This window comes from Hydra vulgaris, chromosome 15, assembly GCF_038396675.1.
Source record: "Hydra vulgaris chromosome 15, alternate assembly HydraT2T_AEP".
Classification (NCBI taxonomy): domain Eukaryota; kingdom Metazoa; phylum Cnidaria; class Hydrozoa; order Anthoathecata; family Hydridae; genus Hydra; species Hydra vulgaris.
In genome coordinates this window covers 17,973,267-17,986,399 of record NC_088934.1, presented here as the reverse complement: position 1 = coordinate 17,986,399, position 13,133 = coordinate 17,973,267, and the positions used below count along the sequence as shown (strand labels likewise).

General features: G+C 29.3%; 1 protein-coding gene across 3 annotated transcripts in view; it reads right to left on the bottom strand.

Moving 5' to 3' along the window:
* Positions 1–13,133, bottom strand: part of LOC136072082 (uncharacterized) — a 94,336-nt gene that overhangs the window by 32,201 nt on the left and 49,002 nt on the right. For all 3 annotated transcript variants that reach the window (XM_065820278.1, XM_065820276.1, XM_065820277.1), the window contains exons 19-22: positions 8,089–8,169; positions 6,556–6,609; positions 6,182–6,332; positions 684–982 (exon numbers count right to left, since the gene is read on the bottom strand). In XM_065820278.1, the coding sequence (XP_065676350.1) occupies positions 684–982; positions 6,182–6,332; positions 6,556–6,609; positions 8,089–8,169 (585 nt within the window). The remainder of the gene's footprint in view (positions 1–683; positions 983–6,181; positions 6,333–6,555; positions 6,610–8,088; positions 8,170–13,133) is intronic.

Here is a 13,133-nt window from a genome sequence, read left to right as displayed (position 1 = left end):
GATAACTAAATAGATGTGTACTCTTAAAGTTTAAAAAAAGCAATGACAACGATTGAAAATAGTGTATCTAATTATTAGTGCCCTAATAGTAATAGGGCACATCGAATTAATGTAGTTTTGGCATGTACAGGTTAAACTTAAAAAGGATCAGGTATCAGCATCAGAAAATTAACTCTTTCAAGTGAAGAAGGTAGGAATATAAGAAAACTTGGAAGTGAAAAAGGTAGGAATATAAGAAATCTTGGTGAAAATGCACTTCAAATAACATGAAAAAGCTTTTAAGCAGTTATGGAAAAAAAATAGTGTATATTATAGAAAGAGCATTATGAGAAACACCTAACTCATGCAATCATGAAAGCATGTCGAAAGTTTGGCTGAAATATATTTTTTAGCTAAAAATTTTGTCTTCATAAAATTAATTTTGCATTTTAGGATGTGTGAATATCATAAATGTAAAATTTATTAACATTTCAATAAAAACAACATTTCAAAAAAAGGTACAAAATGTAGTAAAATTTTTCAAAACTACCAAGAAGTGAGTCAAGCAAACTGATTGTCAACATAACTCAATCACCCAAAAAAGATTGTCACCAAGTAGGTTAATCACTACTAAACTGATGTTTTTAAAATATAATTTTAGAAATAAATAATTATAATAATTTAATAAATAAAAAAAATCTAACTTTAGTCCTTCTAAATTTCGGGACTTCAACTGTGCATGTTGCATTCAAAATTAAATGGTCTTCAGAATTGATGCAAACAAATTTTCCACTACAATTGTGAGTTAAAGAACCATCAGCAGCAAACAAAAACTTCATATAATCATGTTCACAATGGCCAGAATGAGTATCTCTGTTAATATACTTCAGCACAGTTCCATCAGGTACCAGTTCACTACAAGAAGTTATTTGAGGAGATATACAAAATGGATCATGGTAAAACAAGGCAGCAGATGTTATTGAAGTCGGATGAAAAATATAGTCTAAAAACATTCTTTCATTTTAAAGTAAACAAAGTAATCTTCAGTTAAAAAATAAGTAAATTCCAAAGTAAATCGTTTTTTGTGATTAAAATCTTAATTTTTAATAATAATTTTCATAACCAAACAAATTCCTTGTATTACACTAAAACTACAAACTATACAGTCCACAAAAATGTTATATTAAAAAAAAAATGTTTTATAAAGTAAATGTTTAAATGTTATAATAAACAATAAAAAACAAAAACATTTGGCTCAATCTAGACAACAAAAGTTTTCTTCAATCAACCTCCTTAATTTTTGCATAACTTTTAAAATACTTAGTATTTAAAAATGGCATTGTATTTCTTTGATGAAGTAACATTTATTCTTGAATGCAAACTACAGTGGTCCAATATATAAAAATCTCACTAAAAGCTACTACAAAAAAATCAAAGTTTCAAGTTTCCTCTAAAACCTTAAAACTTTTTATTTAGACTGGTATTTAGGTATGCTAATATTTTAGGTAGTATTTTAATACTTTAGGTATGTTGGTATGCTATTTAGTTTTTAACCGAAGTCAATTTAGAGGTAATTTAAATTAGAAAATTTTAGGAAAACCATAAATTGATTATTTTATAATGTCTTTTCTAACTTGTATTTGATTCTTGTAATCATTTTATTTGAAATTTATTTAGAGAAGAAAGTTTTTAGTTTCCTTTAAAATTCAACATATTAAATTTTAGTTCTTTAGTCTAAGTAAGTGTAAAACAAAATGATTAAAAAAATCAAATACAAATTAGAAAAGTTGTTATAAAATAACCAATGAGTGATTCATAAAAATCTCTTATTTAAATTACCTCTAAATTGACTTAGTTTGGCAACTAAATATGTCCAGTCCTGCACAAAGAAACAAGTTGTTTATTGAGCTAGTTTAATATATAGTATAATACAGGCTATTTCAGTGTGATGTCACAGTGCTTATCTAAACATACACTTTTAGTTGTGTGTGTGTGTGTATATATATATATATGTGTGTGTGTGTGTGTGTGTGTGTGTGTGTGTGTGTGTGTGTGTGTGTGTGTGTGTGTGTGTGTGTGTGTGTGTGTGTGTGTGTGTGTGTGTGTGTGTGTGGTGTGTATATGTTTGTTTGATGAGATAAAGTAAAAAAAAACTACATGTTTACTAATAAAAATTTTGTGTTATTAATCATCAGTTAAAAAAATACATTTTGTTTTTTTGTTAAAAATGTTTTCTCTTATTATAAAAAAAAATGTGCTAAAATAATAAAGCTGCAATTGTTCGCAAGCTTGCTTAAATTTTTGGGCTTTTTAATCTTTGGGTTTGCTGTTGTCAAGCAGAAACTTGTTTTTGTGACAATACTTTTAAATTATTTCAGATTTTTTGTTTAGCAATTCTGGTATACCTTTGTGTGTAATTGATAAAAGTTTTACATGGAGGCAAAACAAGCATTTTTTTATTCGATGTTTTGTACGCAAGAACCTTTTATTATTAAAAAACTAGTGACCAGTTGGGTGTTACTTTGAGACTTTCTTTTATTTGCCACATGTATTTGGAATGGGTGGTTTAACTTTTCAGTTTTTTATTTGTGAAGGAGTTTTTGTGGTTAGCCCATTGTTTCTTCTATTCACTTCCTGATTAGCAAATATTTTTTTTTTCGGAATGTTAGGGGTTGACACTATACATTTATAGATAACACTTGAGATTCTATATTTTCCCTTGATGGGTAGTTTTGTTTGTTTGTGCAATTTCATGGCTGGTTTTCATCTGAATTCTTAGATATGACTTTTTTGTTATTGCTTTTTATTATTTTGTCAATATTTTCGATGCAGCATTAACTCACTTTAATTGTATTTCAATTGAATAATTTATTTAGGGGGTGGAAAATTGGAAAATGTTTGTCTGTTAAGTTTAGGAAGATATGTTCAGCATTGATAGAAACCCTTTTACAGTTGGGAGGGGGGAGGGGGTTTCAACCATATATTTCTTTTTCTTTTGAGTTTTGCTTTTTTTTAAAGAGCTATATCTTAAATTAAAATCAGTGAAGCCGTTTCTTTTTAGCTTCTCTTTGTATTCTGGTATGAATAGGTTAAATGTGTTTTTATTTTATTGGGATTTATTTAAGATTTGAGGAGAGTGGTTGGAATCAGTGTGGATGTAATATAATTTTCATTTAGCTTTTTAAAAGGTTAGTACAGATTTTTTTCTAGGTTAAAAGATAAATCTATGAAGTTGACTGCAAGTAGTCTTTGTGTCTAACACAAAAGTTTCATGCTAATATATGAAACTTTTAGTGGTAAACATTTTTTTGTTAATTCTGATTCACTCCCAACAAGGCTACAACCAACCACTATTAAGTCGGGAGTTACTAGAAAAAAAATAGAGTTATAGAGCAAGGAAAGGGTTAACAGAAGACTTGGAAAGTTGAAGGTTGTATGAATCAGGAAAACCTTAAGATAGAAGTGAAATTCAAAGGGCAGGGGAAAAAAATGGAAAAATAAAATATTTAAGAGCATGCAGGGACAGACACAGTAAAAGAATAAGACTTTGCTGAATGACAAGTCAAGTGAGAATGAGTTTTTAGTAGACAACAGTATTTTATACAGGTACAAAAAAGAGATTTGTAAAGGTAGAACATTGAATCAGGCGAGAGAAAATGGCAAGCAAGATAAAGAGAAGCAACCTTAGCAGATGTATATTTAGCAATCGATTGTATATATGGTTTCCATGAAAGGTCAGCAGTAAATGATAATCCAAGAAGATATAAAGAAGAGGACTCAGTGAGAGGGTTGCCATTCATTAATATAGGAATGTTGACAGTACTGCGATAGTAAATAACTGAGTTTTGTTGAAATTTACAAGTCACTGTGGGCCTCAATCTGTTACAGAAGTGAGATCAGATTCAAGATCAGCTGCCTGTTCTAAGTGATTGAAAAGAAAAGACTTTTTGTCAAGACAGGAGTATAAAGTTGAGTCATCAGCAAAAGAGCTACTTTAGATGTAAGGTTGTCAGGAAGAACATTAATGTAGATAAAAAACAAAACAGGACCAAGGGTAGAACCTTGAGGTACCACAGAAGTTACTGGAAATGAAGAAGAGTGTTGGCCTTCAAGGATAACTTTAATAAAGCGATTAGAAAGAATTAATTTGATTATCTAATAAAAAACTTTCCCAGATACACCATATGAAATAAGTTTATGGAGAACACCAACAGGCCAAACTTTGTCGAAAGCTTTTGATTTGTCAAGAGCAATAGTCCTAGCCTCTTCACATCTATCTAATGCACGATAAAATCTTTCAGTCACAGCAGTTAGCAAGTCAGCCGTAGAGCAAGAAGATTTAAAACTGTATTGATTGTCTGACAGTAAGTTATTTAACTCAAGATGGGATGTGAGAAATTTGTTTATCAAGTACTCAAACACCTTGCTAAAAACAGAAAGAAGACTGATTGGACAATAACTGGAGGGGTCAGAATGTTCACCAGAGTTTTTGAAAATTGGAGGCCAGTTTTCAAAAACTCTGGTGAACAACAGAAGCCATTTTCTAGCAGGCAAAAAAACAAGATTAAGTCAAGGACTTATTAAATAGTTTAGAGAGAATTGAAGAGAGTTCTGGAGAAAAGTTTTCCAAGACTATGACAGGAATGTTGTCTGCACCACAAGCCCTGGATGAGTTTAATCAAGAGTTTAATGACTTAAGCAACGGAAGCTGAAGTAATTTGCATGTCTAAAAATGGGTAATTGTTTTAATTGGAATGGAAGAAAGAGAATGACTATAAGATTCAAAAGTTGAATTAAAAGAAAAATTCTTTGCAAGTAGTTCTGCCTTATGAAAACTAACTAATTTTTTACGCAACCTTGAAATAAAAATTCTATATATCCCAGCATCAAAACTAATCAATCAATTTTTGACAGAAAATATAAACTTTTTTTTTTTTTGCAACCTTTTTAGTACAATCTAATCACATGTGTTTTTTGAAAATTTTAAACAAATTTTTAATATTAAAAACAAAGTTTTGTGCAAATGATTGCTTAATAAAGATGGATGTTCAGAACTTTTTTTAAATTTATACATATGAAGACTATCAATGTTTCTAATCACAACTCTGCTGCACCCATCAGCTCTAGTCGTGTTATTATTGGAAATCAGAAATAAGTTAAGTAGCATTTTTTTTCACTTACCTTGGTTTACCTGTGCAGTACAATCTCTACAACCTTCAGACTCAACTTCTTAACTGTGTAGTACAATCTCTACAATATGCAGACTCAACTGCAATGCAATCTCTACAATCAATAGATTCAACTTCACAACTGTGTAGTGCAATCCCTACAATCTACAGACTCAACTTCTTAACTGTGCAATACAATCTCTACAGTCTACAGACTCAACTTCTCAACAATTAAACAACAATCAGTACAATCCATTACTAGTTAATTCCTTTTTCTAAATTTATTATCAATAAATAAAACCTAAATAAAATATTTAGCAGTTCACAAAACATTTAAAATAATCAGCAGAAATGTTTACATTAAATAAATATTTAAATAGATAATGTGATAGCCTACTAAAGGTAAAACTTTGGGTTCAAAATCAAGAGGTTTGAGGTTCAAAACCATTCTATACCTTTGGAACCTATGCTTAACCTGTTTTTCTGCACAACAGCCTAGTTTAACAAGATTCCTGCTTTGGAGTTTAGAGTTAGGATAAAGTTTCAAACAAAAGTGAAAAAAAATGGGTAGCCTACTTGATTGTAGTCCCTCTGGACATTTTTGTAAAAGCATCTTATAACTTTGTCACACTAAAAATATCAGTTTTTAAAAAAAATAAAAACTCAGATAAGTTAAAAAAATCTTTTTTAATTACCATTGTTCCTGCATGAACCCACACTTATCTTACACTATTAAAATTATTCTATATGCTTTTGTGAATAATTGTGTTTTGTAAAACTTTGGGAAATGTCTCATCGCTTTGTCATACAGTGCGCTATTATTAGAAACAATCACTGCTAATAACAGCTTTAGTACTAATAAGCCAATCAAAACTTTATTAATTAAACCTAATTTTTTTTTATAAATAAAATTTATTTATATGTTAGTTGGTTTTGATTTTTGTTTATTTTTTTTCTAAAAAAAAATAAACAAACATCAAAACCAACTAACATATAAATAAAATATAGTTAGGCAATAAGAATTAATGCATTACCTTGGACATCTGGACATCCACGAACATCAAGCTTAAACCCTGCATAATCACTATCAATCCATTGATTTGGAATTATTTTTAAATACCTGAGAGATATTTGTGGAGAAAGTTTTGAAATAGAGTTACTGTTTCCAAAAGGGCCAGAAAATATCTAAAATAATTCATTGTAAACAAGAAAAATGTTAACCTTAATAATTAAAATTTGACTTGAAAAATTTTTTAAATTGTTATGCAAAAAAACTCCAAAAAAACTAAATCTACTAATTACCTCAAGTAAAAAATAATAGCAAACTAACGAATAATAACTAATATTGAATAACTACTTTTAAATCAAAAATTTTAAACAAAATGTTTTAAATAAAAATAGATTTTACCTTAATACCGTTGCTACATGGAAATCCATTGCGCTTTGTTACATCCTTTGGACACTGTAAATAAAAGGATTTTTTTATTAATCTACAACACAAGTCCCCTAGAGCCAGTAGTCTGGTTTGCTGTCCTTTAACACTCTCGTTAATTGAGTGAAAGAATAGTGTTTATATATCTTTTTCTTTAAACATAAAAAGAAAAAATATTGCATAGCTAGCTATGTTAGTAATTTATATTTTCAAATATTTTTTTTTTAAAACAAAACTACAAATTTATGTTACGCTCTAAGGGCATTGAACTGCTTGATCAAATTATTATTTGAATTAATATTTTATCATTTTTTGTCAAGTAGGAGGAAGGTGGGAGAGGACTTAAAAAAATATTCAGGTACCCATATCAAAATTTTGCAGAAGAGAAGAGGGGGAGGGGGGTATTTCCCTATGCTACTGCTTTAATACCGAACACTAGAATTACATTACTTTCATATTTTTTTGGTTTTTTGCCTCGGCAACAACCATATTCAATAAATATAGTTGTTCTGTTGATCTTGTTGGTGGTGTACTTTGACTAACAACAATTTACTAATTTACAACTAACAACTATCCCACAATTTTCTCATTGAGAAATGAGAAAATTTTCCACTGCCTTCATCACCAATGTTGCTTTTATGGTCAAGGAAAACAATTGGTCAAAAGTTAGAACTTGTACTACTCAGTGCAACCATTGCATCAAAAATAAAGTTTTAACTTTTGCATATTCATTTTTAAAAAGAACATTATCTAAATAAAAAAATAAAATCTTAATAAAAAAATGAGCATTATTTGGTTGAAATCATTATTTTAACTCTCATCACCATATATTGTTAAAACCATTATTTTAATTCTAAGATTTAGAAAATGTGTTTTAACTATTGAACCATCATATATAATTTACTAGCAACGGTGTAATGTACCCAATTCTTAATAGATAGTTTTGAAAATTCGTCCACGTTCTGATGCATTTTTTTTTTATTATAATGGGGTTTTTCAAGAAATTTTAGTATGGCTTCATTTATGGTTTGTTGTCAAGACAAATTTATAAGATGTTTTTATTGCATCAGAAATACAGAAATACAGTATGTTTTGCTAAATATAAAAAAAAAACAAAGAATAATTTTAACAGCTTCCATAAATACATCCTCAAATGAATAAATATTTACCAAAATAAGATTCAACCCTCATCAACTTGCTTTTTAATGCTGAAATATTTTTGATAAAAATGATTTAAAAAAGGTTGTTGTTAATATGGGATTAAAGAGGACCTTAAAATGTATGTCATAACCTTTTTGGTATTGCAACAGTTTCATCACAAAAGTGAAGGTAGCTTTAAATTTTTAAAAATAATCACAATACAAGATTTTACTAAAAAATGAAACAGTTGCACAAGTTAAGCATATAAAGTAATAACTATAAAACTTACATTCCTAAAAAAGTATTATAAATACAAAAAGATTTTAATAAACTTAAATATGTAAATATTTATTTCAAAATAAAACATACAATAGGGTTATCTCCTGAACAGTATTCTGGTAAATCACAAGGTACATTGGCTTCCCGACATAATGTCCCGTGTTTTCTGTACTGAAAAATAGGTAAAAATAAAAGATAAAAAACATACTATATAAAGAGTTATTATTGGGTGGAGATGGAAAAATCCTGTCAATTTTAAATTAAAATCTCTAAAACCATAAATGCTTTTTATTTCATTTTTTTTTAATATTAAATTTTTTTACATCAATTAGGGTTTCAACTTAATTTTAAGGGGCTTGATGGACTGTTTGACAAGAGATCAAAGTTTATAGCGGTTGATGCCACCATTATGCAGATTTTTACTTTTTTCACCTTATTGGTGGCATTATTTCACTTTTTTCGAAGTCCTTTCTATTTTTTGTTACTCTAGCTGTCTTACAAATAACTCCTTTAACTATTGCCCACAAATCTTCAATCTTGCATTCTTCAGGACGATTTCGCATTCTTCAGAAGCTTAGAGTAGTCTTAAACTTATTCATAATATTTATGACTGAAGTATTTTGAATTTTTGTATGTTTAGCAATTAAGCGATATGTAGTTGATGTATTTTTGCAAAATTTTTACACCCCTCAATTTGTTTCTGAAACATTTTGCACATCATTGATTTGTAAACAAAAGTATATCAACATAATTAAGGATAAGGAAGTAAAGTTTAATTAAAAAAGAAAAAGAAATAAAAAGCATTTGTGGTTTTAGAGAAATCTCAATTTAAATTTGACCATATTTTTCTGTGTCTACCCAATATTATATTAATTACTGTTGCAACATTTTAATAAATTTAACAAATATGAGAAAACATAACTGTTCAGAAGTTTTAAAAAATTAATTATAACAATTTATATTATAAATTCTTAATTTTTAATATAAATTGTTTAATGAGTAATTTAAAAAAAAATAATTTAATAAATAATTCAAATAATAATGTTTTTTAAAATAACTTGAATTTTTTGAAATTTAAACTTTCATCTTGATGATTTTGTTGAAGGAGACTGGCAGTAGGAAAAAAAGTTAGATAATTGTTTTTTTACTAGTTTATATATGTATATATGTATATATATATATATATATATATATATATATATTATATATATATATATATATATGATATATGTATACGTATATATATATATATATATATATATATATATGATATATGTATACGTATATATATATATATATATATATATATATATATATATATATATGATATATGTATACGTATATATATATATATATATATATATATATATATATATGATATATGTATACGTATATATATATATATATATATATATATATATATATATATATATATATATATATATATATATATATATGATATATGTATACGTATATATATATATATATATATATATATATATATATATATATATATATATATATATATATATATATATGCATGTATATTAGGTATATAATAAATTTTAAATCAATCAGCCTGGGGTTCTAAATGATGAACTTTTGCCTATAAATCACAGAAATGACATTGATTTCACCATACCTTGAAAAAACTTCCCGCACCTAAGACAGTTTCATATTTAACCATACAACACACAGCAGCCCAAAGGCTATTAATTATAATATGTCAGCTTTATATACAATACACATGAGAAATACATGAGAGTGAGTACCTACAGTGTCCTACAGCATTTGTAGTGATGTTAATAATCTTTCAGATTTGTGTATTAGTATTAATAAATTTACAGTTAAGATATTTGTTTGTTCTGCAAGAAGAACGAATGTCCTCCATCAACTTAACAGCTCTCTCGGCTACTATGTTGGATCGAGGCACATCAAGCACTGATGGTTCCTTTTTCCAGTGGGTAGAGAAGCATTTCACAGCATTAGAACACTTAAGTTGGGATATTGCTGACAGCAGGTCTTCATAAGCCGCCTCTGCATAGTGCTGGTTTGAAAACCAGGCCCAAAACAAAATCGCAAAGTTCTCCTCAGCTGTTCTTGCCAGTTTGGAAGAATGAAAAATGCAATAAGCGCAAAAATGCCTCTTGAGTTCCACCTGGCACTGTGCAGTGATGGCAGCTTGTGCCATAGGATACGAGGCCATTTTTACTCATTTTGTAAAACTTGTATGCTTCACAAAGCTGAAAAAGAAATTTAAAGTCATCTCTCCAGCCAAGGTTCTCATACTCTGCTACCACTGCTGTGCCCTTGTAGGCATTTTTTAAATCATCATAATGCTCCATAATCTCATCAATAAATTTGTAGTTAATGTTAGGCGACTGTGACTGTATAGGAAAAAAGAAATCCAACACATCGTAGAACAAGATCAAGAATGTGGTGTTGGCAGCTGATGTATTGAGGTTCATCGAATCCCTTGTCTCGAAAAGTTTTCTGAAGCTTGGCTACAACTCCATTCTTGCCACCAGTATTTACAGCTGTTGTGTCACAAATGATCATCTGAATACTGTTCCATGCATTGTAATCATCAAGTAGGTCCTGTAGTGCTTTATATATGTTTGCAGAGGATCCACTGTCACAAACCAAAATGCCAAGTTTTAATGTTCTTTTGTCACTTTTCAAAGAAAATTTCTCTTAAGAGATCAGTTCCATGAGGCGGTTCTTAAATTGTTCTGCATCTCTGATTGTTCGAGGCCAGACTCCAGACTGTGATGGTGTTGGGACACAAATTCCATCCTTAGCCAGACTTTGAAGCACCTGTGACATTTTTCTGGTTGACAAAGAGTGACTAGACACTAGTTTGGCAGCAGACTTAGTTGACTGGCGTGTTGCACGCTTTCTGGGAGATTCTCCTGGAACTGCCTCCGAGCCACCACTGCTGCTTCCTTCCTCAGAATCCTCACTACTGCAGGAAAGTGGTACGGAGATAACCGCTTGGTTTGTTGAGGGTTCTGATGTGCTTTTGGCCCTTTTTGATGGATGGATTGTTGACATAAGAGCCACTTTCATAGTTGTATATCCCACCCTGCCATCTGATTCAATTTGTACTTTGTACAGTTGTTTGTCCTCATTACAAAGCCAATTACCATCTGGCTTTGTTATATCGAACAGATGAGCAAGATTTTCTTCAAATACTGGATTTGGTCGCTTTCTGTGTTTCTCAAATGATGCGATAAGTTTGTCAACATTAGCAGACACTTGTTGTTTGGAAAGAACAGGAAAATTAAACTTCTGCCAAAGATTCATCAATTCCTCGGATATTTTTGATAGTCAATCATGTTGCCCTTTCAATTCATCAAAGAGTCCCAAGAATCTTCCAACGATATCTCTGTTGGAAGGCATTTAACACAATTTGTCGCTCATATCCTGTTTTACCTATGGTATACTAGGACGGCGCTTTGTGCTTGATTTCAAATTTTGTGTCCACATTTCACCAGCTGCTTCCACTGCTGATTTTGACTTTTAAATTGTTTGAATGATATGAACAACTATACAATATACAATATTATATATTTACAGTTTTAAAAATCAAAGTCAAGCATAAGGAAGTAAGAACTGGGAACAAAACCAAGTGAAAAATTGAAAAAGTTAAAAGTGGTGAGGTGCTAGGTGCGGGAGGTTTTTTTGTGATCCAATGAAATAAACCTCAAAACAGTGATCTATTGGTAAAAGTTCATCAAACGCAACATCAGGAAAATTAAAATTTTGAAAAAAGTTGCTTTGTCATGAACCTAATGTATATACATATATATATATGTGTATATATATATATATATATATATATATATATATATATATATATATATATATATATATATATATATATATATATATATATATATATATACATATACTAAATTATATCATAAATTGAATTTTAATGTGCGGAATACTACATTTGACATTTTATTCGTAAAGAAAAACAAGACAAAAATTAAGTTTTTAGCTCAAGGGGAAGGTTATTTAGGCGAATTTGCTTTTATATAATAATTTATAATAAATAAATTTTGATTTAAAATTGATTTTTATCCGAGTCAATTTTTATTTATTTTTCGACAAAAGCATGGCTTAGAACAAAAATAAATGATGCGTGTTTTATAAACAATCTTGAAAAAAGCTATATGTAAATCTGTAATTAATTGACAAAAGCATCACATTTTTTACATGTTTAATCTTAACTTTTTAATGGGTTTTTTTTTCAATTTTTTCAGCACAACACAGATCAACATCAAAATTGATTGTCCAGTTGCTTCTGGGAAGACATATTTTAGATGCTCTAGGTTTGCTGATCTCGTGTGCAGAGAGAGCACCAAGCAGATAATTACTAGTGTTTGTATTCTGAGAGAGCTTGTCAATTTATGGGAGCAGACTGGGTTTAACAATGTTTTCATTGTGACGAAGCAAACTATCAAGACCAGAATCACCAAGAAAGTCAAGGAATATAACACTTTAGAAATGCTAAAAACACTAGAACTATCAGAGGGTAGCTACAAAAAGAAGGTGAACACTTTTTTGAAAGAGAGCAGTGCTCTCTTCTTTATGAATAAAACAAACATATTTGATTTAATAAAAAGTGATAAAAATAAGGATGATGAGGCTAAGAAGGAAGACATAAAATTCTTGAAGCTTTTCTGAGAGGGGATATGGTCAAATTTGGAAACATGGACAATAAATTTTGTGAAAATGCTCACAGGGCACAAGAAAAAATAATTAAGATGTCTGAGAAAATCCAAAGGCATGAAGATAAAATTAAGTAAAAGGAGACTAACTATTTGGACGGTGACTTTTCAAGCACAGATAGTAACAATCAAACTGAGTGCGATGAACTATATTTACAAGATTTTGAAGAGATACGATTAGGAAAAAGGAATATCTAAATATGAGGATAGAATTGTTATTAGTGCATCTTCACCTGAGTCTGGTCCACTAGACTTTCCTCTTGGCATCTTAAAAATCAAAAGCTCCAAGGGAAGTGATCAAGTTATTGCAATTCAAACAATGATTGAATACTATGAAACATTGGATCAGATTATCGGATTGTGTTCTGACACAACATCCAGTAACACTGGTAAAAA